This window comes from Stigmatopora argus, chromosome 6, assembly GCF_051989625.1.
Source record: "Stigmatopora argus isolate UIUO_Sarg chromosome 6, RoL_Sarg_1.0, whole genome shotgun sequence".
Taxonomy (NCBI): Eukaryota; Metazoa; Chordata; class Actinopteri; order Syngnathiformes; family Syngnathidae; genus Stigmatopora; species Stigmatopora argus.
The window spans coordinates 11,279,864-11,306,965 of NC_135392.1; the positions used below are offsets into that span (position 1 = coordinate 11,279,864).

The 27,102-nt window shown below is 38.4% G+C and overlaps 3 protein-coding genes and 2 long non-coding RNA genes across 8 annotated transcripts; 3 read left to right on the forward strand and 2 right to left on the reverse strand.

Moving 5' to 3' along the window:
- Window positions 1–191: 191 nt before the first annotated feature.
- Window positions 192–4,780, reverse strand: tpra1 (transmembrane protein, adipocyte asscociated 1). 3 transcript variants are annotated; one of them, XM_077602779.1, is made up of 11 exons: window positions 4,592–4,780; window positions 3,772–3,949; window positions 3,564–3,696; window positions 3,043–3,129; window positions 2,493–2,565; window positions 2,306–2,385; window positions 2,072–2,182; window positions 1,900–1,960; window positions 1,707–1,809; window positions 1,558–1,638; window positions 192–1,461 (listed from the first exon to the last, which is right to left on the reverse strand). In XM_077602779.1, the coding sequence occupies exons 1-11, from the start codon at window positions 4,689–4,691 to the stop codon at window positions 1,191–1,193; spliced, it is 1,278 nt and encodes a 425-aa protein (XP_077458905.1). In that variant the 5' UTR covers window positions 4,692–4,780; the 3' UTR covers window positions 192–1,190. The 3 variants fall into 3 exon arrangements, with proteins under 3 accessions (XP_077458905.1, XP_077458904.1, XP_077458907.1); XM_077602778.1 differs by having other exon boundaries at window positions 4,586–4,779; XM_077602781.1 differs by having other exon boundaries at window positions 4,581–4,726.
- A 706-nt stretch (window positions 4,781–5,486) lies between these two features.
- LOC144075580 (phosphatidate phosphatase LPIN2) lies at window positions 5,487–15,422 on the reverse strand. Of its 2 annotated transcripts, none has more exons than XM_077602777.1 (20): window positions 15,346–15,422; window positions 12,762–12,962; window positions 12,586–12,681; window positions 11,945–12,195; window positions 11,561–11,662; window positions 11,372–11,480; window positions 10,609–11,305; window positions 10,413–10,506; window positions 9,837–10,018; window positions 9,663–9,756; window positions 9,515–9,584; window positions 9,025–9,117; window positions 8,890–8,942; window positions 8,514–8,658; window positions 8,124–8,272; window positions 7,940–8,026; window positions 7,718–7,870; window positions 7,435–7,549; window positions 6,697–6,800; window positions 5,487–6,612 (listed from the first exon to the last, which is right to left on the reverse strand). In XM_077602777.1, exons 2-20 carry the CDS (start codon window positions 12,951–12,953, stop codon window positions 6,468–6,470), a joined length of 2,931 nt encoding a protein of 976 aa, XP_077458903.1. In that variant the 5' UTR covers window positions 12,954–12,962; window positions 15,346–15,422; the 3' UTR covers window positions 5,487–6,467. The 2 variants fall into 2 exon arrangements, with proteins under 2 accessions (XP_077458903.1, XP_077458902.1); XM_077602776.1 differs by lacking the exon at window positions 15,346–15,422 and adding an exon at window positions 13,780–15,337.
- Window positions 15,423–16,746: 1,324 nt separating this feature from the next.
- On the forward strand, window positions 16,747–19,429 carry LOC144075709 (uncharacterized). Its single transcript, XR_013300611.1, has 4 exons — window positions 16,747–16,882; window positions 17,074–17,168; window positions 18,822–18,908; window positions 19,014–19,429. It is a non-coding gene; the product is annotated as an uncharacterized LOC144075709 (long non-coding RNA).
- On the forward strand, window positions 19,425–19,736 carry LOC144075710 (uncharacterized). The gene is made up of 2 exons (XR_013300612.1): window positions 19,425–19,485; window positions 19,593–19,736. It is a non-coding gene; the product is annotated as an uncharacterized LOC144075710 (long non-coding RNA).
- Window positions 19,737–22,551: 2,815 nt separating this feature from the next.
- On the forward strand, window positions 22,552–26,570 carry myl9b (myosin, light chain 9b, regulatory). Its single transcript, XM_077602676.1, has 4 exons — window positions 22,552–22,700; window positions 25,598–25,801; window positions 25,911–26,072; window positions 26,156–26,570. The coding sequence occupies exons 2-4, from the start codon at window positions 25,618–25,620 to the stop codon at window positions 26,329–26,331; spliced, it is 522 nt and encodes a 173-aa protein (XP_077458802.1). The 5' UTR covers window positions 22,552–22,700; window positions 25,598–25,617; the 3' UTR covers window positions 26,332–26,570.
- Window positions 26,571–27,102: the final 532 nt, after the last annotated feature.

The window sequence follows — 27,102 nt, forward strand, 5'->3', positions numbered from 1 at the left end:
TTGAACTGCATGTTATTTTCGTTGAATAATTTGAACTTGTTTGAGCACCATTTGCAAGGTGTCTAATATGTCCAATTTCCCCAAATTATTGCATTTTCTTTTTCTTTTTTCATAACATAGATTGGTCATATTTAAAGTTTGTTTGAAATACCCATCCTAAATTTACAGGTATGCAATAAACAACCACAGACAATCATTATCATGTTTATTCTGTATGTAGCATTGATTCATTTGACAGGGAAAGTATTTTATAACTCACAGGTTCCAATCAAAATGAACCTAATTGAATAGAAAACATTGCATCAACTACGTCAAGAATGTTTCCCTGCATTGTTATATTACAACAAATAAAACTTTGTAATGTTTTCAGCTCAAAGCTTCAGACTTTGACAACTGCGCAGTTTAAACACAGAACTCCTTTCACATTTAAAATTTCCAAGCACTCAAAGAGCTGTCAACACTACTAGGAAACAAATACAAGGCTGGAAAATCGATGGCCTCTTGAAGGTGACTGATATGTTCATCAGATTTATAGATTATCCATTTAGGGGCAGGAATGTCATATTGGAAAATAAATAGAAGATTGAAAAGATAAGACCACGGCGGATTGTTTTCGTTCAGTTTTTGTGAAAAGTCGAAATGCTGTAAATTGAACCACAAAGCGTGTTTTCAATACACTTTTTCTTATTTGTTTTCCTCTTTAAACGGCAATACAGAACACTTTGACTTGTTAACACGATAGCAATCAGTTAAAGATAAAATATACTAGTCAAATGCACACAACATTGCCACGTATATTGAGACGTGGCAGTTCAAATTTTAGACAAACACAGCAGCAGATAAAAGTTACTGGACATTTCAGTGTGAATGTACAAATAGATATTGGGTGTCTCTGAAATAACGTCAAAACTGTTCTAATGAAGATATCTTCCTCACTGAGGACAAAGCGATGGCTGAAGAAAAGCGGAATGACAGAAGATCTGCTGAGAAAAAGTCAGCTTGAACAAGAAGCTACAGCAGCAGGGCACACTGGCAGCAGTGTTAAAAAAAGAAAAAGGGAAACAACACAATCATTAAGGAAATTGGACAAAAAAAAGTTCCTCAATTCATTGTCCATTTGGTGCGTTGATCTCATTGAAACACTGAATTTACACATGTTCAAGTTCAAATGCGTGACCCGCGTGAAGGAATTAGGTGTTAACAGGCCTCCGACGATCAGCTTCAATGCTGTTGATGCTGCTGGATCCAAATGGTCCAGAAACAACGTCGTCCAGATAAGCACCGACCATTCCTGTACCGCTGGGACCGGAGCCGTCAAACGGAGTGGATGAATAGTAGAGACCCTGGTCGGTGAGTTCCCTGCGTCCAAGGGTCGACGCAACAGTGGGTGGAAGGTTGACGTCACTTTCATCTGCCTCATCCACCTGTGACTTGTAGGAGAACAGGATCTTGGGTTCTGAACTGCAGCGGAAAAAAGACAGTTGGACATTAAAATGTGAAAATAATTTAGGCTTAGTTTTCAGAGTAATTTTGACCTGTGCGGTTCCTCTAACATACCCAAAAAATCCTTTGAGGAATGTGACATAGATGAGTGGGGCGAAAGCAGAGAAGTAGAGGAAGGTGGTGACATCTACACAGCTGATCCAGAAGAAATAAAGTATTACAAATACATCTAAAATTGATTACCTTGCTATTCTTATACTAACCAGAGTCCCTCTATAACTCCTGCACATAGAAGGGCACTACCCAGGCCCTGAAAGAAGTTCAATAAGGACAGGATGGCAGCATATACGTAAAAACTCCTCTTTGCTGTATTTAGGGGGGAAAAAAACAAATATTAACCATACCGCTCTTCATTAATGTATACGGATGCATGTTCACTCCTCTGCTCAAACGTACATGGCAGCGATATCCTGTTCCTCACTGGAGTTTTAGGCAAAATCACAATCAAAGAGTATACCTACAAATGACCAGGCCAGATACATGTTAGATATGAATGACACTGAAAGGTGATATCAACAGTTTATATACATGCATTTTCCTTTTTCTCACATTTCTCCTGATTACTAACCAAGAAGAAGAAGCAGGAGCTGACCAACCAGAAATGGCGCCCTCCATGTCCGTAGATGTTAAAGTCCTCAGCAGACAGGTGGCTGTCTGGGTAGAGGATTTCTAACGTGCCCTTCAGGGAAAACATTAAAATTACATTTGGTGTGTAAAACCAACTTTACTCTCTTTTAGATGTTCAACTGGTAACTACAGTATATTGTATATAATAATGTCAGTAACAGTATAGTGAAAATACCTGTGTGATAGAATATGCTAGTGCAAGCACAGCAGTGATAGCCAGCACCCGCTTAATACTGGATTTACTCTCGAGGTGACCTAGTGAATACAAAATGGGAACATTTAGCGTTTGTAATAATAATGGAAACCACCAATGGTGTTTACAAAATTAATACATGTAAAGTGAAACTACAGGGCAAACTAACCAAAGGCCAGTCCCAGAATGACAACACTGAGTTCAATTGTCAGTAAGAAGAAGCGGGTGATCTCCCACAATACCTTTAAAAAGAGAGCAAGGAAATCAGGAGGATTCATTGTGGTAAAACTGAAATGTTGCAATGAACAAAGAACACGTTCTTTAGACATTATATAACGACATTCTCTGTATTCAGAGAAACCATTCCACTGTGTCCATAGATAGTTATCTGCCATGTGAACAATTTTACAACATGTACGTTTATTTTTGCAAAACCCGTTCGAAATCAGCCAATATTTTTCCAACATTTTTTTGCACAATTAAACACCACTACCGGTTGATCATTTCAGAAAAAAATACTATTTTGCAATGTTCAATTCCAGAATATTGGCATATGTCAATCAATTAGATTAAAACTTTCTTTAAAATCACTTATTCTTGCCTAAACTTGAATAATGCTCAACTGAAAGAGAATCAGGTATATCATATTTTTGTGTTGAACTGCTGTTTCCAATGCCTAATTGTACTTAATGTTGCAATTTTTATATGCACTTCCTTACTTTGTCGATGATGGTGGCAGAGCTGGATGCACTGACTGTCATGGAAACAATGGCCCGTGTGATTCCAACTGCTGCCACAACAAATACCTGAGACATACACAACAAGTTAGAAGACTGTAAATATGCTACCAGTAAGCAAATAACAATATTTGCTGTGGTATGACCGTTTAAAACATCAGAAGATAAATATACTGTCTACTGTACTCTATGCATGCTTTCAATGTAGTGAAAACATGTATACTTCTCTGTATACTTATAACAGTTATGGTTATCATGCCATGTGCAAAAAAACCTGTTAATTTCATAGAATTATTTCATGTTATTGATTTCACAAATGCATTAGCTGGGGTTGTTGATAGGGGGTAGGGGGTAGCATGTTCCAATGTATAAAAATTCAGTTTGTAATGAAAAAGTAGCCTAATCATTTTTCATAAGAAATGTTGCTTTTGAATTTGTCCAGCCTAAAGTCAACCAGCAGAAAAAAAATATTTTGCTTTACTCGATGCATTGGTTCATCCTACCAGAAGATAAAAAGTAATGAAGATGGGGCTGGATGTGACTCGAATCTTTGCCCGTGCTGAGGGCAGTTTCCACATCAGGAAAACAAAGAAGGCCACATTAGGTATGAGGAGGAGAAGATCCCAGAAACGCACCCTGCAAAGGCAAGTGGAAGACCATTCGTTACACTATTATTGGGTCGGATGTGGGGAGTGGGATTCATTTGTTTACCTGGAGTCACCGACATCCTCATACAAAATCTGTAGACATCTGTGAGGCTTGCTGACGTTGGCTTCAAAATCAGGTATGACGGTGGGGAATGTCGACGTGTTCTCCGGCGGTGTGGAGGTTCCACTACCATTATATAGAGAAAAACTAACCACAGGAGTGGCTAGCATGTTTTTCACACCTGGTGGGGAGAACATATTACATTAACAATATATACTATAATGCAAGAGAAATAAATTGTATGGTGGAATAATTCACAGAGAACCATCATCACTACCATAGTTAAAGCATGACATTTTGTAAGTTTTGTACCAACCACCGGTTCTAAAGTATGTGATTGAAAATAAAATACATTATCATATTATATATTATGAAAGAGGCCCTGCTGTGCATACAATAGTTGCGAGTTTAAAAAATATATATATATTTTTTTTCTCCGAACAGGTAAGACTTAAGGTAACACCCATATGAGATCCGCCTTAAAAAGCACTACTGATATTAATTTTTATATTATTGATCAATGACATACAGCCTAATCTTGACTATTTTTGCGTTATTTTAACACAACAGTACTTGAGTAGACGGTTCTCACCCGAATGTTACGTTAGCCTACTCTGCTAACTAGTCTGTTAGCCAGCGTTTGTAAACTTATAAAATAAAATGCATCCCTTTAAAACAGTCGGTAGGTAGTAATATACGGAAGGGTTTCAATTTTTGATATTACTGGTACGTCAATTAGTTTCGTTAGTACCGAAACGTAAGTGCAAACGCTATCTATATAAACGCTAATCTTGCAAAACAATCAATTTTACCTTACACTTACTGACGACTCGGGTTCCGTTGTATTGCTGTAAACGTTGCGTTGAATAGGGGTAAAAATTACACAGCGTAACGCATTCTGCTTTATACACGACAAAATTCATGAAAATGTTCGCTGAGATCTGAACATGTTTTGTTTTCAGTTCCGTGCACTGGACTCAACGGTCAGCTGACATTTTGCAGCTTCGCGAATCACTTATCGCGAGACTATACATGATGACGACATGACCAGCGACACGTCATCCTCGCATTACGTTATCATTTTCATCATAGTAAAATTGTCTAATATGATTACGATGGGTGTTTATTGTTATGCTTATTAGATGCTATTAGGCTGGCTTATTTTGACAATAATAATACCACTCATCATGAACTGCGTGATGAATTGAAATGACCTTTGAAATATATGTTAAAATTCTAATAAAAAGAAGTAATTAATATCACTTTACCAAATAAAATACATGTGATTTGTAGATATTTCACTTGTAATTAAGTTCACATATGCATTTTTTGGTCACAGTATGATATGTTTTCTTTCCTAGGCAATTATGGTCAAATAGAAACTTAGTTTGAGACAAACGATACTTATCAGTATCATTATTTTAGAAAATAATAAAAATATTCGTCATGCCTATATATATTGGTGAGATTTATATTTCCTGATGGCAAATGCAATAGTTTATCATTTAGTTCCCTCTGAGAAAACACAAAGGTAGTTTAAGGTCGTAAAAACAGTACTATTATGTATTTAATATTCAAAAATAACTGTCTGTATTCACATCACGTGTTTGCCAAGATAAACGCGAATCATGCGCTCACTGGTGGACTCGAAATTGTGTTCCGACACAAGCATTATTAACAAAATACTGTACTATTAATAAAACAATAGTAAACAACCATTTCATATTTAAAACATTTTATTTCAAATCCATCCCCATTGGCAGATGCATTCAATTTCAAAACATCATATTAAACCATCTCCAACAAATCCCATCCATCTTTCTAACATGAAAAGTAGGGTAAGACAAGAAATAAATAGGAGTCATTTAAAAATCTTAAAACCATTGAAGGTCACCTTCTTCCTGTATTCTGTGGCAACAAGGCACCATGCGGTTAAAGCCTCTCTTCACAGTGTACAAACATTTCAAAAAGTAATTGTGCAGTCACCAAAAGAAAGTGAAATGTGCCATATCTAACTTTTTTGTCAAATTGCATTCATTCTGTAGGTATTATGTATACACCCAGTAGTGTCTGAAGGAATTGTCAAACCTTAAATTCATGAGTACCATGGCTATATTAGAATGACTAAAACATAAAACTGAACATACAAGAAAGACATTTAAGCCAATGCACTTGTACAAAATTCCATAATCAAGAATGCAACCATAACATCCTCCCCAACGCACACTTCTGTGGTCAACATGAAACTCTCAAGATCGCTAACAGTAAAGTCACATCAGTGTTTTGGAATTCAAATGGTCCCCCTCACAAAACACATGAGAACATAGTTCCAAATTTGGCTTTAGGATTAGGTAATTTTGGTTCATGCTTGTAGTTATGTCCCACACTGTTATTACTTACCATGCACAATTGACAGGAATGAATGTGAAAATAGATAATAAAAATAAAGTTAATATATTACTTGAAAAATTGCATATTAGGTTTCATTATATTGAATGATGTTAATGTTTTTGAACACGAGGCCGTCAACAATAGTGTAATTGTTATGCTAAACTAAAAAAATGAAATGAGGAATGTTTGACAGTCAACACAGCATCTCAGTAACACCAAAAAGGAGTGCAATGCATGGTGGGAAATGTCTTACAACATGTTGCTGTAAATATCAAGGACAAAAACGGCAGAGGATAAATTTGGTGTGTCTACAGTAGTGTATCGAGGTCCAGTTGTGGCAGCGGTTCCTTCCAATAGGTGACACTGCTAAACTCAGGACATACAAAAGCAATGGAGCCACTCCCATCAAGCGCGGGAAAAAAATGTTCCACTAGCCCACCAAGATGGCTGTACCTACATGACAGATGATAGTAGTTATCGCTGATGGATGCACCCTGATGTCTGAGTCAAACACCGTTGAAAAAAGTAAAAACTTACGAGGACTTGTTTCCTTTGGTCATCTCCTGGATGAGCTCTCCTTTTGGGTTGACAGTAAATATTCTAGTGTTGATCACCCCCACCTGCGTGTAGGCATAAGCGTCCTGCAAAAATGGTTGGAAATATGTACCGTTAAGTAGTTAAAACATTCCTACTATATTTCCTAAAATAATGGTATTTGGTACACTGATCAGAAAATAATTCCTATAGGTGTATACTTTTATTCCACTAGTTCAGGGGTCGGGAACCTTTTTGACGAAGAGAGCCATAAACAATTCATATTTTCTAATGGTATTCCTTGAGAGCCATACTCCGAATTTAAGTCAAAATACATGTAAATGGGTGTCTTTTATTTTAGTAATTTCACCACTTTTAAAGTGGAAAAAAAGAATACTTTCGACAACATTCTTATGCAGTTGCTAATCAATGAGAGTATGCATTCTAGCAGAGTCTAATGCAAAAAAAGAAGACTAAAGCAGCACTGGACGTAGTATCTCATTTCTGTCACCAGCGGGATCCATATTTTAGCTCACAGGTTAGCGAAGAGCCAGATGCACCCATCGAAAGAGCCACATGTGGCTCCCGAGCCATAGGTTCCCTACCCCTGCACTAGTTGATCATTTCGAGAATTTTGTCACATTCTTTATCAATGAATTAACAGCAAAAATGTAACACTGGTGGCCTTCCATTCAGAATATTCATTCTGATGAATAAAACAAGATGTGCAAAGTTGCATACGTTGGTCCTATTTCCAAAGGCGGCGAAAAAAGGCTGTCTTTTCGGGTTGAATAAGTCTCTGATGTCACCGAGACAGGCGATTTTAAACACCTCTGGCTTCTTCTCAATCACCTCCCTGCATAATGGAGAACACAAAGTTCATGAAAACTTTGCATGGATGAAATGTCAACATAGGAAATGTAACATACTAGACCAATAATATTATTTATTCTATATGACATAGTATTTCTTTAGCATTTCCAAAAGAATCAAAGGCAAGTGGAATAAACAGGATTGTTTGTACCTGTGCAGTGCAGAAAAAAGGCTACTTGGAGCCAGAAGTACTGGGCCCTTAGGGAGAACAGTGCCTCTGTCATTGACCCACTGCAGATAGTTCTTGGTAATAGCAGCCATGCCTATAGCCCGCGCAGAACAATACAGAAACTTGTAGCCATTTCTGCAAAGAAAGGAATAGTCATTTAAAACAGCTATGCAAAATGACCATTGAATAGAAAATGCTACCTACTGGTGAATTTTGTGGTAGAGTTTAGCAATATCTTTGTGTGTCCAGTCTTTGCCAAACTGAGGCAGGATATGTCCCAGAGCATCAGACCTGTTGGAAAACAAAGCTCTGTAAGAATGATGTTCCATGATGTTTGAGTCATGAGACCAATTTAAAATATAACACAAGATGTGACATTTGTATTCACTTTGTGATTGTGCCATCTATGTCTGATATGATGATGCGATCGTCCCAGTTCCACAAATAGATGGCGGCCTCACAGCGACAGGTGCCCTGGTACTGAGTGGTCACACTAAATATCACCTTGTTGGCTCCTTCACGCAGATTCAAGTTTTCCTGTTTAGATAATAAAGTGACAAAACTAGTTCACTCTTTAAAGGGCTCTATTTGAAAACACATTTCAATGCATGACCTTTCCTATAGAAGAAAAATATTAGCACTGCTGGACTGATGCTTGTATTGAAGGTAAAAACAATATTTAAGTTCATAACCAAGTAAACGGTAGTAGAGAAGCACTAGAAAGTGTTTTAAATGATGAAAAGAAAGTTTGTCAACTTAACCATGAGTGTGTACTTACTATCTGCTCAGATGTCAGGCGAAGTGATTTGCGATACAACTGAGTGAGACACTGAGTGGTGCGAAGTGTGTCTGTTGACAGGCTAGAAGAAATTATGGCTTTTTGATTTGGTGCCGCAACATTCTCAGCATCAGACAGTGTGGCCCTGAGTAAAAAAGTACATTAAAAGACTGAGATGAGTTGCAAAATATGTTCCTACAATCCTTTAACTCAGTAGGCCAGCCCAAAAAACATTTCAAAATGCGCATAAAAGGCACATTGTAAAACAGCTTGTTTTTGTACCCAAATAATCTGTTGAATGTATAATGCAGGAGGCTCAGGTTTTACAGGAGCTGCATTACAAACATGTTAACATGCACTTTCTCAATTGGCTTACGTGACTGTGCTAGGATGCTCAGGCAGTATCGCCTCCTCATCTTTCTTGAGGGGCTGAAACAACAAGACATGGTAAAGGACACCTCAATAAAAAAAAAATTATGTTCAGTGACATTGTAAAGATAAAAAATGTCACCTGATTATTGTCCAAGTCTCGTCTCCTCCAAGAGAACCACCAGCGGCCAGACTTTTTGGGCATCTTGTCTTTTACTAAGCTTTCAACAGCACTCTAAGAATAGAGAAGACAAAATGAATAATATTTATATTTTAAAAAATCATCATCAAAAGCTCATGTTGTTATAAAACATTATCAGATATATTAATAAGATTCACCAATTAAAGGCCATTCGACACTGCCTTTCTACTGAAAATACTAAAAACACTAGGTTTCTAGGAGCATAATCACACCAAAAAGTCCATAATTCACTTTCTTTGGTCCAGACCATAATGCTTATAGCTACAGAAACCTGTTACATGCAAATAGGTGTGTGATTTCATATTTGGTCTGAACCACGGTGCCGTCACTTTCCCACAAAAAGCGAACTGCACCAATGTCTGCAACAAAATCTGTTCATTGTGTGCATGGCACAAGTCATAATTATTCTTGTTAAAACAAAGAAACCAACCTTTGGTAAATTCTTCTGGAAAGCTGTCAGTGACAAGATCATTGGAGCAGCCACTGCCCAGTTATAATAACTGTTAATAATTAGCAAAAATGTAAACACATGGCAGTAAGTAATGTCACATTCAGGATGACGAGGCTGTAAATCTTACTTGGAATTGATACATATTACAAGGCTAGGGTCATCAATGATTCCTGGATTTTTGACAAAGTCTTGATATGACACCGAGTGCTCCAAAAACTTATCTGGACAAAAAACAAAACACACATTTTACACTATCATTCATGAATGGGCTGAACAGCGATTCTCACAAATTCATACTTACCTTTGGTGATTTGACTGGTGTCACCCACACATCCACAGAGGGACATGCTGACTTCTGTCGTGGAGGATGCAGAATCTGAGAGGTACTCGGTACCACTGTCCAGTGCACCCATAGATTGCGGTGACTGACTTGCTGAACCAGAGCCTCCCTCTACAGCAGGAGGGCAGGAATTCTCTATTTCACTGCCAAGATACCCACAAAGTCATGGAACTGGATTTAGTCGGGGCAAACACTGAATAATGTAAACATAGACTATAAGCATAAATTGACACACAATCTTTACATAAAGTACCACACAGTAGCTAAAATTCAAATATATTAAATCACAAAATTGGGATGCCACCATATTTACTGAAAATTTAAAAAAGTAAAACAGACCAATGTAAATCCTGATAGATAGAAAAGAGTTTTCTTATATGGGACAGCCTTGTTTCTGCGTGTGATGACAAGTAGGCTTTTTTGTGTTGTGGTAATGACGACATGGCCTATGTCCGATTATTATTATTATTATTATTGTGATGAACAAATACTTTATTTACAGCACTGTATACAAATATTTAGCTTTATTTTCCTAACCTTTTGGGAAAGTAGAGAGCCGCAAGCTCAGGATCAAGTGAAGTGAGATCATCCAAGTAAATGCCTTTTGGTCCCAGATGATTGTTACGTTTGCCTATGAAAGGAAAGTGAATGCATGAACTTGGAACACTGTAACCCAAACCCAGTGGGACACATTTCTAAATGAAAAAAAAAAACCTAATAATGTCACATTTACCCTTCTTTTTGTCTTGCTGTTCTTGGTTGTGAGATTTTTCAGAGCAGTTTCCTAACTCGTCAGCAGCTTTCTCACAGATGCCATTGTCTTTAGCATCAACTTTCAGAGAAGCCAAGTTTGCGACAGCAGGTCTGCCCTTTTCTTCCACTCTCTCAACACAGGGATCTATTTCACTGTCGCCCTCACTCACAAGTGCGCTATCAGGGTCACCTAGGTCCCATTGCTCAGTCTGCTGCATGTTTGAGGATTCTGCACAAACTATACTTCCGTTGTCTGTGACATCTGTTTCGATCTGATTGTCTTGGATTTCTTTACCTGCCTGACTGTCAATTTTAGTTTGGGCATCAGCTGAATCATTAATGCCACTCACATGGCCAATATTGACTATACTCTCTTCATGGGCAGAGAATTCAGAATCATTCTTCTCTTTTGATGGGCAAAATTTTGATTGGTCACTAACGGTTGAACTGGTGAATGTATAGTGGTTATCAAAGGTCAGAGGCATCGTTTGTAAAGCATAGTTACTCAGGTCTAGTGACTGAGTCCTCGGTTGTGGTCTGACCAGAGTTACATGGCCCACTCTGCTTGAATTCTTCATAGGTTCATTGCCCATGTCAAATGAGTCTTGCCTCTGAATAGTGCGAAAATGGGATCCAGAGTTCTGGATTTCCACCGATGATCTCTCAGAATGGCGTGGCTGTAAAATTTCAAGCAGACAATGATAGAGCTTCTATGCCACACACTACTGTTAATGCTGGCATACCATGGGAAAGCCTCCCCAGTTCCACTGCATCAATGGTCCGGAAGACTCGTGCTTTTTAACCAAAAGTTCAGAGTCACTCTTAGGAGAGGATGGACGGCTGATGAACACACTGTTTAAATAAAGAGAAATGAGTAAGCTACTAAATGTTACTGTCAGTGTCGGTCATATTCAGAGAGGAATCTTTCCTACTTGTCAACAGGTGACTGGTCCCCATCTGAGTGTCGATGAACATCTCCGACCCCCAAGTCCTCTTTGAGTGGCTCTTCAGACAATGAGTAGTATACCGATTTACTTTAAAATAAAAGTAAAGGATAGTCACCTCAGAGAGATTGAATGCAGCTCGATGTAGTTTTGTTGAATCAAATTTCCACTAATTCTATTACTGTGATATGATTGACTGCCGCTAAATTGTTTATATTGTCAAGTATTTGGGTTTTTACTATTGATTTCTGTGCGCAGCGTTAATATTTGAATCTATCAGTATTAAATTATGAGGGGTTCACCCGCCAGTCTAGGGTGTAGCCTTCCATTCACCCAAAGTCAGCTGGGATAGGCTCTGTTTTGTTTACTTACCTAGCTTGCAACTGTCTGGCATGGTTGTCTTTATCGGGACAATCTTGTACACTATGATCTTTGTCCCATTCCTTTACTTGCTCATCTGAAGACGAGACGCCCTCTTCTCTCTGGTGACTATCTGCACGTGCACGTTTCCGACGACGCCTCTTCTTACGCGTGCCAGAACCAGAGACAGAGGACGCTTCGGTCATCTCCTCTGGGTCATCAAGAGGAATAGGGGAAGTGCAGAGATGGGCAGGGACTTCCGACTTAAAAAAATGGAAATATTCATTATCAACAAAGCAAGCATATAACTAATATATCACCTCATGTCAAATCTTTGAGACTGGATTTACTTTGGACCCTTATGTGACTAAGTCTGCCCTGTTGCCTGTAAACATTAAATACCGTTGAGCCAACCAGAAGTAAATTTTGATTCTCTATTCCCCCTAGTTCTCCTGGTAAGGATGACTTGTAACTTTTCACTGCTTATTTGTAGAGAGAAACGCGACACCCAACCGCCTCCGCCTCCCTGGCAATATAAGCATGTTTTTGGAATATAGTAAAAGGCTCGAGTGAGATTGAAACCCTGGGCCTCACAATATTTAACCCATCTAAATAACGGTGAAAATCCAGTTTTACGAATTTCCTTATCTTACCTCCATATTTTCATTTTGTTCAACAAAAAAAGCTTCGCCATTGTCCCCCAATTTCATGTGCAGGTCTACTGATTCTCCATTTATCTCAATGTCTACCTAAAGAATGAAAGTAAAAACAGATGGTAAATGTAAACCAGCAATTGAAACAAAACAAATGGGAGGAAGTTTGAACTTACAATTTTCTCCTTGGAGCGTAGCACGCCCAGTTTGCCAAAGCGGACGTGAAAGGGAGAACACTGGAACGACCCATCAGGCTGCCGGACTACGACGACATCTATACCTCCAGTGAGAGTGGCAGGGTTAAGGCCACTGTAAAGCTCCTTGACCGTCACATACACAGTTTCTGCCAACTGGCCCACAATATTCATGGTTTGGGACTAGAGAGCGGGAACAAGATGGGAGATCAGTAAAAACAAAGGCAGCACAGACTGCATGGTCTACTGTTTCATAAAAATCGGTTTGCCCACTAAAAAGTAATTTTATTAAACAATATGAAAGCAAACAAAAAGATGTCTAAACATGGCAATAATTACACTGTTTAATCCTTTAAATTCTTAATTAGGCAAACATATACCCCTAGTTAATATATTCCGTTGGTTGGTTCCCTCAAAACAGCAACAAAAATATTAAACAACATACTAAGAAAATATTGGGAGGATATAGGTGGGTTCCATACAGCGAATATGCCAGCCTTCCGATATAGTGAAAAGAGAAAAAAATACAATCAATTTTGGATGAACTCTAGGCAACCCCAGAAATAAATTTACCTCTCAGCCAAAACATCAAGCCTACTTTCAGTTGTTTGTCTCAGGATCCGTAAAAGAGACCACATTCGCCACAGCAGGTCACAACAGGTTTCAACAATTTCTAATACTCCAGAATTGTGTCAATGGATTATGAAACCATTTTTTTCCATTATTTTGCACTGTCGAGCATTTTTTGTTATTGTACTTCATTAAATATGGATTTTTTAAATTGTATATATTTGTATCTAGTTAACCTGGGTGATGAATTGTTCCAAAAATTAGTTCATTGTTATTATAGCTTTTAAAAAATAAACACTAAAGACAAATTGGAGCTAACGTAGGAATGTCTGTCTCTTTCTTTGACTTGTACAGGAAAATGAGTTTTGTTTAAACGTAACAAGCCCAGATTTCACTCTAGGTGTCATAAATTTCAAAAGTCAAGTCTTACCCACAGTGAATGATCCGGGTTGTAATTCCTTGACCTTCTCTCTGCCATACGTTAAAGCACAGACCAGCACATCCTGGTTGCCTTTTTACATTATTATGCTTAGTTAACTTTTGGTTTGCATTATCATTCCAAACTCAGATTGAAGAAACATTTAGCCCACCAACTCACTATCATTAATCTGCTATCACATCATTGGTTAAGCACACGAGTTGCACCGTTCGGAGTATTCAGGGCAAAATGAGTGACGAGAGAGTCCTAGTACATTCAGTCAAACACTCACGTTCCTCTCTGTGTTACACAATTAACTCAGCGCACATAGATACCCACCGTCTAGTTCATACTTACTCACTGGCGTTGCACATTACAGCCAAACCAGCAATTTCTGAGCGGCTTAGATAGACTATTCAGCTGGCATGGAAACACAGCACACACGACTCATCAGTCAGTCAGTTTCTGAACCTAACTAAAGCTCTCTGGCCGATAAGACATGAGTCATCGATCAAGCTGTGGGCGAATTTTGCAAGAGCTTGGTCCATTTGAGGGGAAGCCAAGCAAATATTTTCACAATGTGGGCACTGCTCCCAGTGGAGGAAGACCATTTCATGAAATAAGATGAACAGCGAATATGTAATTTAGTCGTCTGACTCAATCTTAGATGATTCTGTGATCTACTAGTTCACATTAGTTGATCGTGGTTACTGACTAAATGAATGATGACAGAAATTTCCAGCATAATGAGACCGGATGACAGTCGTGTACTGAGTTCAATGATACTGACAAGAGATCACAAGTAGCCTGGTTCAGGATTTAAAATAGGGGCAACTGGAGGGTTATGAAGATGCCCCAACTGCTTGCAATTCACAAATCCACATCAATATGCATCATTTGTTTTCTCTAATCCATTCGAAACCTCGAATTAATGACCCGAAAACAAAGAGAGCACAATGACCTACCACATAACCACAAATCACTTATTCGTGATGTCAAATTCAGAGAATAATATATTTAAAGTGCTCAGCATTATTAAACAGATTGTAAAATACACCGTTATTAATACAATTGCCAAAGAGATCAAGAAATCAGATCAGCAAACAAGCAATCATTTTTAGAGCTTTTACAGAAAGGTTTATAATTTATGTATAATTTTATAAAGTTTTAAAATTATTGTTTGCAACACATGTATTTGAGTGTTTTCAGCATGTTTGTTTATGGGAAAAATATTACGTACTGTGCATCATCAGCGACATCTTCCACTCATCATTATAATCTTAAACTTATTTAAACAAAACTAAAATATGTATTCAAAGTTTAGTTCACTTTATGTCACGTCCCCTATTGCAAGAGCAAATTTATGATTGTTATTGAAAACAATTTTCAAAGGCATATGTCCTATCCTATGTGAGCGCCAACGTCAACAACAGTCTCAAATGTTACAGTAGCAATCTAGCCTGAAGGAATTCGGAACGCAGTTAATGTTTACTCTGACATTTTGACCTCTTAAAGTGTCGAGCAATCCGTAACAATTAAATCGCTTCCCGAATGTGAAGAAAGTGCAAGAAAACTCACCGCTCGGGACTATGTTTAACTTGGGAAGGTGTCAGCTATGATGTTGGATACTTCCGGGTCCGTTACGCGTGTTTATGACACATCAGCCAATGGACAACAAGGAAAGCGTGTGGACCGCCCACTTATTGGATATGTCAACAAAGTGTCTTTGCTGCTGTTTGATCTCCTATTAGTATATGATATCATTTTTTATCCCGAAAACAATTACAGTGCATTTCCTTCTAGATAACGACTTTTATACCAGGTTGGCATAAATACATAATTCACACAGGAATCGGTCAAAAGTATGCAACACGCCAAAGGAACTACGCTGGGTGGCCAGGCATTGGAATTATCGTCACTTTTATGTATGCATATTTAAAAAAAAATATTTTTTATGTGAACCACACTATGGGTCATGCTTCTATGTGACGTAAAACGTATTGTTATCATATTATTCTAAATGTTAACGAGCTCAATAAACATGCATAAATGCCAACGAAATTAAAGTAGTATTTTATATATGTATACGAAAACTTGGGAGCAACCGTGTTTTAAGGTTACTCATGATTGCAGGCACTGGGTTTAAAAAGTTTAGAATGTATACTACATACACTGTTACTGTGATAGTTATGATAAATGTATCCAGTAGAGGACGTTACTGGATCTATACACAAAGCACAGTTTTTCAAGGGATAGAGGTGGAAAGGTATTACACAAGAAACACAATATATTTTCGAAATGTTACACACAGTCTTCCTCTAAAATATTGAAAATATTTTGGACATGTTTTTTTTTGCACTGCATTACTTTCTAGTTTATATTACTTGTACTCTATGATCTAGGTTTTTAATTGTTGATGTATGGAGTCACTTAGTGATGTAAATCTCCATAATTTATTGTGATGGATATGGCGAGTGATTAGCACATTGGCCTCACCTGGAGGAAACCCACATGGGCCCAGGGAGACCTTGCAGACTCCACACAGGTGGACGTGACCTGGATTCGAACCCAGGACCCCAGAGCTGTGAGGAGACGCGCAAACCACTCGCTCCACCGAGCCGCCACTTCCGGATGTGTGTTTTCTTATTTAAGCGTTTAACCAATCACATTTAAGCCATTATTTCTGCAGCATAAAAGCCCTGCAGCATAAAAAAAGCGTCGATAAATCGGTTGCTTTAACCAATCAGATTTCGAATTGGCGACAGGTTTTATAGACATAAAATAGTTATTGGGGGTTGGATTAATTCAGACGTAGCAATACTGAAGGCGTAGATGTGAAATGCGCAAAAAAAATAGACACAAAAAAATACTACATTGTTTTCATAATAACGTGTATTTGTTTAATATACGTTATTATGAGAAAAAAATATGGTTTTCGTGTCTATTTTTAATGCGCATGCCCGAGGTCAGGGTTCAAGTGGCCGCCATTCTTTAAAATGGCGGATGAGCCGGGAGCCAAGAGCTAGTACGGCAGTGCTCTGCAGAGTAGCTCAGAAGTGACGATTTACCGACGAAACACCAGCTAAAGCTCTCACGGGACAATGCAGCGCATTCGGTACGCTGTCATTTGGGTATTTCGAAGCCCCAGTTCTAGTTTTAAGAGTGCCTTTTGACGGGCGCATGCTTCGATCGCGTGATATAGCCTCACGTGGATCGAACCGAAAAATGTTTGCAAACAAATTGGCTACATTGCGTTACCTATAGCTATGTATGTTTAATAAGAAATCATTCTACTGTGTTTTTCAGTTCCCCCAGCGAGCACAGATTGCTGGGAAACGTCAAGAATGGCCAAAACGGGCAAGATGATCAGCTTGTCGACGCCATAACGGTTTGTCAGCAAAGTGAGTGGTTTTTTTTAAATAGATTATGTTTTCTCGATCCGTGTAATTAAATATCAGTGTTCAGGATTCACGGCTTTGCTAAATTAGTTTGTTTTTCCATTATGATACATTCTAATTCAGAATGAAAACACTAACTGGCTTAGTGTTGCATTTTAATAGCAGGAACCTGTGTGGCTAACTCGCACCCAGACAAGTGCCATCTAGTGGAGGTGTAAGGAATAGAGTATACAGTGGTACCTCGAGATACAAGCTTAGGGACTAAGGTCGTATGTCGTTTCCCATTGAAATGAACTAAAAACAAATTAATTCGTTCCCACCCTCTGGAAAAACACCAAAAACAGGATATTGAATTGGGAAACATGTTTTATTTGTTCTAATTCGTCATCTATTAACAAAGTAACACAACTAGTGGTTTAATATTACTAAAATGTGTTTAATTATAAAATTATACAGATTTCGAAGGGGGGCAGAGAGACGGACAGAGGGGAGGGAGAGGGGGTGCTTGTAACATAACATAAACAGCTTTAAATTAACTTGGATTATGAGTCAGACACTCAAAAATAAATGTTATTGAACCTAACACTAATCTTAATTGTAATTTTGTTTGACATTTTGATACTTTTCTCCCCGGTTGGCTCTTTCTGCCCTGCCTCCACACTGACTTTCAGTCAATATCGAGGGTTGTTTGAGTTTGTATTCCCTTCAAAAAAATCCCAAAATGTTGCACACATGTCCTCACAATAGGATAACGCACGACTACTTGCCAACGTGAAGTAGTATATACGCCATTCGCACTGATTAACGGGGGGGCAAACACTGAAAAAATGCAACGATCCGCCCAGTGCTCGCAGAGACATTACAAAGAGAGAGTTGCGGGGAGGGAGACAGCGGCCATGATGTTCTTATGAGCATCATCTCGTGTCCACTGTCTGCTCGTATATCAACATTTGTCTCGTATCTCAAGATAAATATTTGCCCGAAATTTTACTCGTGTCAGGCCACTCGTATGTCAAGGTACCACTGTACTAATAGAATATACAGTAATCCCTCGATTCTCATGGTTAATGTAGACCAGACATGGCCGCGATAAACGAAAAACCGCGAAGTAAGGTCACCCCTATTTAAAAATAAATAAATGTAACTTCAATGCTGAGTACTTGTAGCAAGCAGAAAGACACGGAGTGGATTCCGCTTGCGAGTTTCAGTGTGGATTTTCACATTTATGAAAAAAATGTTTAAAAAAATCTGCGATTTAGTGAAAGCGCAAAAGTTGAAGCCGTGATATTAGAGGGAATACTCTATCGCTCTATCTCATCTCTATCCTCAGCTTGTTTTCCCTTCACTTTCTTAAAGGAAGACCTCAGGGCTTGGACCTTTTCATTTTTAGTTTTAAATGTGATTCGGACAAAACCCAAGTGAGACATTAGTTCAAAAATAGTGCACGGGGTCATTTTTGATTTGGTTTTAAACATGGTTAAGTAAACATTTTTTTCCTCGGTGCAAGAGAAAAATGGAAGCAATGATGACTTTTTGGGATATATATTTTTTAAATGAATGGATTTGAAATGATTTACATGGGACATGGATGTGGGTCATTTGTGCATCCAAATTGTTAAATGAGCAAATACATAATCACACTTTAGTGTTTTGTAGATGTTTAAAGACACGGAGACGGATGAGGTGAAATCTGTCAAAATCGACGAGTGGACCAAAGAAATCAAGGCAGGAGTTGTGGATGAGGTAAGACCCAAGTATATCAGGTTATTTATTTTATTTCTTATTTTAATGTCATGTGTACTAAACCTACTCATTTTTTATCTTGCTTCTCTTTGGGGTCCATCCAAGTTGACCAAATCAACACTAAAGAAAGGGTGACACGGTGATCGGTGCAGTCTTGGATGCCATCATCCCCTCACTGGTACATGTTATAGAGCAGGGGTCTCCAACTCCAGTCCTTGAGGGCCCCTGTCCAGTATGTTTTCCATATCTCCCACCACATCTGAATCAAATGATCAACTCATCAGCAAGCTGCCCAGGCACTTGAACACAATCATTTGATTTTGGTGTTGGAAGAAATGGAAAATTGACTGGATAGGGGCCCTTGAGGACTGGTGTTGGAGATCCCTCTTATAGACTCTTATTTTTGAGTCTGCCTTGGACCAAAAGAAAAAGCAAACCAAGCCACTGAGTTTTGAAGTTATCACAAGTGTATGTCTAATAATTCCTTTCCCCCCTCTCTCCTGGAGCTTTAATGTTGCTTGCTGACTGAGGAAAGGAGAGATGGCACTTGACTGGTGTTATGGGAAGGGCCTTCCTGGTAAGTATACCTTTAATTTTTTTGTCAAAATGTTCTGACTTAGTCCCCAGTCTTTTTTTAGTGTTGGACTTGATGTATGGGTCCCCTAACCTTTTTCCCCCCTTCAGAATTACACCCAAGGGGAAGAAGATTGATCGTCCATCGGTAAATGGACGATGGCACCACTACATTTTTAGATGCTGGATGGCCCATGTGAACTCATCCAGAAAGCCCCAATGTTTGTGGAAAAATAAATGCTTTTGAAATGTAAACATGTAATATTTATTCTTCATTTACCTAACACAAGAATGCAAGTAACATAAGTCAAAGATTTATTAACAGGAAAACATTAGCACACTTAGGCATAAATATCACAGAAGTGTTGATTGGTGTGGCCAGTCTTTTCTCCACCTGCAGACAGAAATACAGATTTTTACACTTAGAATAAAATTTTGTAAAAAAAGTCTTATAAAATATTTCCAAAGCACACTTATAATTTTTTTGGGGCAAGATTTATTCAAGAAAAGACTTTGAAAATAAAACAATTTAAAAAAAAAAAAAAGACCCATGAAAGGCTTTTAGGTCTTTTTTCACCAAGTGTTTTAAAAAAGAGAATTGCAGCTCAAATCTCCTTTTGGGCAAACATTAAAAGTAAGATCCTTCTTACTCAGGGGTCTGGCCTCTCACTTTACCTATATGAGAGGGGGATAAGTAACAACACAAGTTACATTCAGTAAATGCTCACCATGGTGATATAATTCATAACAGATATCACATTGAGTTACAATGATTAAACTTTTACTTTACTTGGATTTTCTACAATAAAAAAAAATACATTTACCCAGCATTATCCAGAGTTTAGATACACCACATCTTCAAGCGGGCAACTTGTGAGGAAAATCTTTTAGACTCACTCCAGAATTTGAGATGTGGGACTGGTGCATGCAAAAAAAAAAAAAGCAAACATTATCATATATAGAGACAGACATTTTACCTTAATCTGGCCTAGTCTCCTTGTGTAATTGTTCTGGGCATAAAGGAAGAGCTGCATCATGTTGCTAAACATAGAGAACTTGATTTAACCAAGCTATTTGGGATTTACAAAAACAATTACAAGAAATTTAATAAACGATCAAGATAAAGAATGAAAATAAGTTAGTGCTCCGTGCTATTTTCCTTTTTCCAGACAAGGCGATGAATCAGAGTAACATTAACAGTTAGGAGAAAGTTGGCTTAACAATTTTTGTATAAATGATTTTGTGAAAACAGAATAATTACAGATTAGAAACGGGTGTTTAGGACACGCAGTGAAAACTATCATCAAATACAAGTCATGCCTCTGGATGTCATTTTTGAGTGAGCCTTTACCCAGCAAACTGTGCGTTGATGTCTCGGCGTTTTTTGATTAAATTAAAAAGACACACGACTCGATAATGGAGAGAAAACGGGCAACACACTTTTTTAATCAAATAGGGAGTGTCGTCGTGACGCTAATGCTAACTAGTCATATGTGGGGGGGGGGGAAGGAGACCAAACTTAAATTGTCAACGGTGTGTTCAACCAGGCATTAAAATAACAGATTTGTTGGCGTTTTTGGCTCAATTGATTCCTAAAAAATCTATCAGTAGCGTGATAAAAATGCACTTAGGCCAGTAAATTGCTCAACGACTTACAAATAGGGAGCGTCGTCGTGACGCTAATGCTAACTAGTCATATGTGGGGGGGAAAGGAGACCAAACTTAAATTGTCAACGGTGTGTTCAACCAGGTATTAAACTAACAGATTTGTTGGCGTTTTTGGCTCAATTGATTCCTAAAAGATCTATCGGTAGCGTGATAAAAATGCACTTAGGCCAGTAAATTGCTCAACGACTTACCTTGTTGGCATGCTAGTCGTCCGTAAGCAAAGAAAGGCTGCTAGAAAGGGCAAGACACTGCGCATGTGCATAATTTACGCATTTCCGTCGACAATAGGCGTAACCACGCCCACATTGTCCCGCCATATTGAATGTGGAAAAGATGGTGGCTTGCTTACCGCGCTCCCCGAGGTGGTTTGTCCTCCCAAATCAATGTCCTTGTTTTGAAGATAACGTAGAACAGTCATGATTTTTGTTGTCTTGATGCTATAAAACAGTGTCAGTACACTCACTTGACCAAATATTGAGTAATATTTTTACTTAGTATTATACATCATCTCACCTTTATTCCAGGCCATATTAGTCAATTAAAAGTTTAACATTTGAAACACAAAGAATGCTTCCTTGTCTCATCTCATTTTCTGAACTGCTTTATCCTCACTAGGGTCGCGGGGGGTGAGCTGTAGCAACTAAAAAGTCATGCTGGCACTATTACTTCTGTAACAAAAATTGATTCATGTTGGAAGCAGTCAGTCTGATTTGTTTTTTTTTTCAATTCACACATCTCCTTACTAACATTTTTACTTTCATATATTTTTACTTTTAAATTCTGACTATGGCTCTCAAGGAATAACATTTGTTTAAGACTCTTTCTGTCAAAAAGGTTCCCAACCCCTGCACTACACCACCAAGTGGCCGTTTCATAATTAAATTTACACTTAGTGGTGATGAAGGAAACAAATGTGATTTTCCATTTTTTTCAGTCGTACTTTCATTTGGTAGTTCTATATTGAAAATTCATACAGTAAAAAATACAAGAGGTGACATTTACATTTTCGAGCTGCAAAGTAGACGCTTAACCATGAAGGGAAGTGTGCAGCAATGGCTTAAATCAATGGGTTCATGGCATGTTTATGTCGCAGTGATGGCAAAGCAGAGTGTCTATTTAAGGGAACCACTGCTCTTCTAATTCAGACACTGATGCTCGCATAACATCTCTGCATCTGCTCACAACACCGCACCATCCTGCACCTCCTCTTCCTAAATATTTACATCATTTCTCTAAATAAGGCAGCCTTATCGGAGTTCCTGTCATTTCTGCCTACTCCCCCTGCAAACATCCTTGCTCATGTCTGTGTGGCAGTAGCAAGCTCCAGCCTGTGCATTCTTTACCCTTGTATGGAGAAATGGCCTGGCCCTGAGATGTCTTTGTACATGCCGGGACAACATCGCCATTGGCTAGCACAGGAAGGGGAGGGTCTGATTCTTTAAACAAACTTTTCCGTGGGACTGCCTGTTTCCCTTCCTACTTAGTGCTGTGTCTGGAACAGTGGACAAAAGGCGTTTGAGGGAGTCCCACATAAATCTACCTGAAACCAAGGTGAGAAAGAAGGCCTATTTCCTTATGGATCTTGCAAAATATTTTGGGAATGCTGAAAATATGATGGAAATGTGTTGCGGTAGAGATGTGGTTTTAAGGCTGGGTGCAGAGATCGCTTGTTTGTATACTGTATGTTTGTTTGGTCCATTACACAGAGGAATTTCTTTGACCCATTTAGATCTCTTTCACTCACTCGCTTAAATTTCACATTCTGTGTTTTTGTAACTCGTGACCTTTGAACTCCATGGTTAGGTGAACTGATGACAGGAAGGCTGTTTAGTCACATCACTTGTGTGAGTGACTATGTGGGTCTGTTTTGTGTTAAGAGTGACTCTGGGATTAAAAAGGAAAAGGTCAAAAGTCGTCATTCTCAACTGATGGGTCAGAACCAGAAATGGGCGGGTGGGTATGGCACATAAAGCACCGAAAGTTGCACGGTATCTTTGCAAAATATAAAGATATATAAGTGATACATCAATGTGTTCTTAAAACAGAATGTTCATCTTTTTGTTTTGTTTCTATTTAATCACAAAAAACTGTGGATTTATTGTCAGTATATATTTGTCTGCGTATATCTACAGCAAAGTTGGACCATTAATATTCCTGCAGCCTTTGACAATAGAAAAAAAATATAATGTTCGAACCACAAATGCAATACTGAAGCACCTCTATTTTTCAGGGTTCCAAAGTTTATGCAGCTAAGAACTTTTGATCTACGGAACAAATGCAACAACAAACCTAAGCCGTGCTCTGATCCATCTGTTGCTGAAGTCTAAAATAGTTACTATATTGTGTTTGTTGACTCATGCACTCTGCATAGCTGAGGCCCGCAAAGGCCGAACTTTACTCATCGATCATACTCTAACTGCAAAACAGTACTCAATTGTTCTACCAGAGCCAAGCAGATAATTCAATTAAACGCCTCAAATTTGAATGTTAACATTGGAGCTAGTTCAACTTTTAAAACACACACACACACGGATGAGTAATATAAAGCTATGTGGATGAGAGCCAGCCTTATCTGATGGCAAATTTCATGGTTACTTATGGGATGAATTGGAATTAAGATTCTGGTTAGTTTCCAATTTGGTCTTGTGGACAATGAGATAGGAAAAAAAATACTTCTATTTTTATTTCTGAACACTCGGTTAACGTTAACAGTTAATATCGTCGTCTTGTTTACCAAACTATATATCTTTTGAAAATTTTAAATATATAATATATATTTAAACCTTTTCGGTACGTGCCTAGATGCCAGTACTCAGATACATTGACATTAAAAGGTCATGCTGATGATACTATATGTGGATAATGATACAATTAGAAATGCTTATCACAGCCAGGCTTTTCCTTCAATAAATCAATAGGCAATAGAGGCTAACGTGCTTTTCTACATTAGACACAATGAAAAACCATCTCACACACACATTCGTAGAGAAGACACGTTTGGGAATATAGAGCAGCTGAGGTCTATTATTATTTTTAAGGGATGCCGCAGGCCTTAAATATGTGCCGAAGTTGTGCACTTTTTTGTTGCCAAAAATGGGCCGTTGCTGCCTATTTAATTGTTTGGCACCACTATAAAAAATGCAATAAAGAAAAATTTGCTGTAATTGGTCATTTGCCCGAGAAATATATTGTAGAAAGGAGTCAATGTATGTATTATCTTATGTGCAACTGCACCCAAGAACAATGTTTCTCTTTTTACAATTATCACAATACAACCTTGTAAAGTCAAATTCAACTTGTTCTATAAAAATCCATATGAAGTAATTTTGCATGAATTTAATTGTTCTATGTTCAAACTATCCCCATGATCAAATATTGTATGACATTTATCATATCCGCGATTGGCTGGCCACCAATTCAGGGTCCCCCGCCTGGTGGCCATCGTTGGCTGTGATAGGCTCCAGCACCCTACAACACACCAGTGAGGATAAGAGCTATGGGAAATGAATGCATGAACATTTGTCCTATAACAAGTAAACAACTGTATATTGAAATAGTAATAATTTAAAAGCACTTTATCTTTGAAGATGCAGTAAAATTAGGGGGTGGGATACAACAGTTAAACCACACTGTCTGAATCTCCCCCTTGAGGGTGGGATGTGGGAGTTGGGGTAGCCATCTCATTTTGCAACTGGCTGAAATGGAATATACAGTCATGTGGCACAGGGACCCAAGAGTGTGATGTCACTTTGGTGTGACTCATCTATTAAAGTTGATGCATTGCTTCAAACTGAACGAGCTTCCTTGGTGTCAACAGCAATAATGAATCACATCTCACAACACACATGTCAGAGCTGAAAATGAATGGCAGGCCTATTTGTAGGTACATGTCATGTTAGATACTGTGAAAAGGTGTCATCTCCCTTATGGGGGACAGAATGTGTGAAGATGTTAGAATGATGGACACTATTTATGCATTGTGCAGGATTCGTTTTGCTGCACACCATATGTAGTTAGTAACATTATAATTTAACTTTCATTTTGTACATTTCAGATGCATTTATGTTTTTTTTCCTGCAATGGAAACATAGACCAATCGCAAATGACTATGCTTTGCCCAACGCTAGAGGAAATACAATATACATTACCAATGACATTCTGTGATTTCCAGTACATCAACTTCAGCCTAAATGTAGGAATATTGCCAGTGAAAATTAAATGTTAAAGAACAAATATTTTTAAAAGTCTCCAAAAATCTTAGAAGTGGTCATTGTTTCTTCTGTAATCTGTACCAAGTATGCTTTTTTTAAAACATTCAACTTGCTTAATGTGCGAAGTTAAACTCCACTCCATTCCGCAGTTATAATTTTTAGTCTACTGTCACGTACCATATATTCTAGCGAAAACATAAGGTCAATTAATGTCCCTTTTAATCATTGTTGGCATAGGCCCAAACAGAGCTGCCACCATGTCGAGCAAGCGCGCCAAGGGGAAGACGACGAAGAAGCGCCCCCAGCGGGCCACTTCCAACGTTTTCGCCATGTTTGACCAGTCTCAGATCCAAGAGTTCAAAGAAGCCTTCAACATGATTGACCAGAACAGGGATGGCTTCATTGACAAAGAGGATCTGCACGATATGTTGGCCTCTTTGGGTATTTCCCTTCCTTTCCTTAGACTTTACCATTTTACGAATTACCCATGTCTCCTTCTACTCAGAATTATTCCTGCAAGAGATTCATGTACATCCTTTTCTGCCGTTAGGTAAAAACCCATCTGATGATTACCTGGAGGGCATGATGAGCGAAGCACCTGGACCCATCAACTTCACCATGTTTCTTACCATGTTTGGGGAAAGGCTCAACGGCACAGACCCGGAAGACGTCATCCGCAATGCCTTCGCCTGTTTTGATGAGGAAGGCTCTGGTGAGTTGTCATCAGATATAGTTCCTTCAAGTCAAAAGGTCAAAGTGCAAGTTAGGTGTCTCAATTGAACTTCTACTCAAAAGGTGTCATCCACGAGGACCATCTGAGGGAACTGCTTACCACCATGGGCGACCGTTTCACCGACGAAGATGTGGACGAGCTCTTCCGCGAGGCACCTATCGATAAGAAGGGCAATTTTAATTACGCCGAGTTCACCCGTATCCTCAAACATGGTGCAAAAGACAAGGATGACGAGTAGAAAACCACCCACCTGCGTTTTCCCACTCACGTTGTCACCCGTCCGAAGCAATACGTACATACCATACCATTGGCTTTAGTCTCATTTGAATATAAAATATTTTCTAACAATCTTGAAGTTTAATATGAAGTGCCGCATCTCATTGACTGATAGTGTTGAGATCCCATTCGCCACACAATGTCAAGCTAATTGGACAATTTGATGCACAAGAGTTGAAGTATTTACCTCTTCCTGCCATTTAGCTACATGCCACATGCTTGCAAAAGCCCTAGAATCTTCCCCAGAATAGGTTTAACTCTGAACTTGTAAATGAAGTAGCTTGCTCCTGTTGTGTTCCTTTCTGACCTAGGTCTACAATGTCTTCTGTGTCTGTGCTTGCTACTGTCTTGCTACTGCAACCAAGGGAATTTCCCAAATACGGAATGAAATAAAGTTATAATCTAGTATCTCGAAGGAACTAAAAAAAACCGATTTGACCAGCAGATGATTATATACCAAAAAATATTTGCATGTTTTGTTATGATACGGATATGGCCCCAATTGGAAATTGTATTGAGAAACAGCAGGATGTAAATTGTTAAGGTAAATAAAGAAGAATTTACAATACAGCGTATTTCTTTTGCACCCTCTAATCATTTTTGTTAGAACAAAAGGGACAAAATGTTTTCTAATCAGACATGCTTCCCTGTCTTGGACATCAGCAGGAGCTTTGTTGTCTTTAGAGTCCAATATGTTTGTTGTAGCATCCTGAGAGAATGATAATTTGTTTAT

Coding starts and splice junctions, on each gene's coding strand:
- tpra1 (XM_077602778.1), bottom strand. CDS start 4,691: ATGAATTTTGTCGTGTATAAAGCAGAATGCGTTACGCTGTGTAATTTT. Junction 1,961..2,071: donor GCTCCTGCTTCTTCTTCTTG/GTTAGTAATCAG, acceptor GGTCATTTGTAG/GTATACTCTTTGATTGTGAT. Junction 1,639..1,706: donor GGAGTTATAGAGGGACTCTG/GTTAGTATAAGA, acceptor CTTCTGGATCAG/CTGTGTAGATGTCACCACCT.
- LOC144075580 (XM_077602776.1), bottom strand. CDS start 13,827: ATGGCAGAGAGAAGGTCAAGGAATTACAACCCGGATCATTCACTGTGG. Junction 12,682..12,761: donor TACGCTCCAAGGAGAAAATT/GTAAGTTCAAAC, acceptor TTCATTCTTTAG/GTAGACATTGAGATAAATGG. Junction 8,027..8,123: donor ATAGATGGCACAATCACAAA/GTGAATACAAAT, acceptor GTTTTCCAACAG/GTCTGATGCTCTGGGACATA.
- myl9b (XM_077602676.1), top strand. CDS start 25,618: ATGTCGAGCAAGCGCGCCAAGGGGAAGACGACGAAGAAGCGCCCCCAG. Junction 25,802..25,910: donor CGATATGTTGGCCTCTTTGG/GTATTTCCCTTC, acceptor TTCTGCCGTTAG/GTAAAAACCCATCTGATGAT. Junction 26,073..26,155: donor TTTTGATGAGGAAGGCTCTG/GTGAGTTGTCAT, acceptor TCTACTCAAAAG/GTGTCATCCACGAGGACCAT.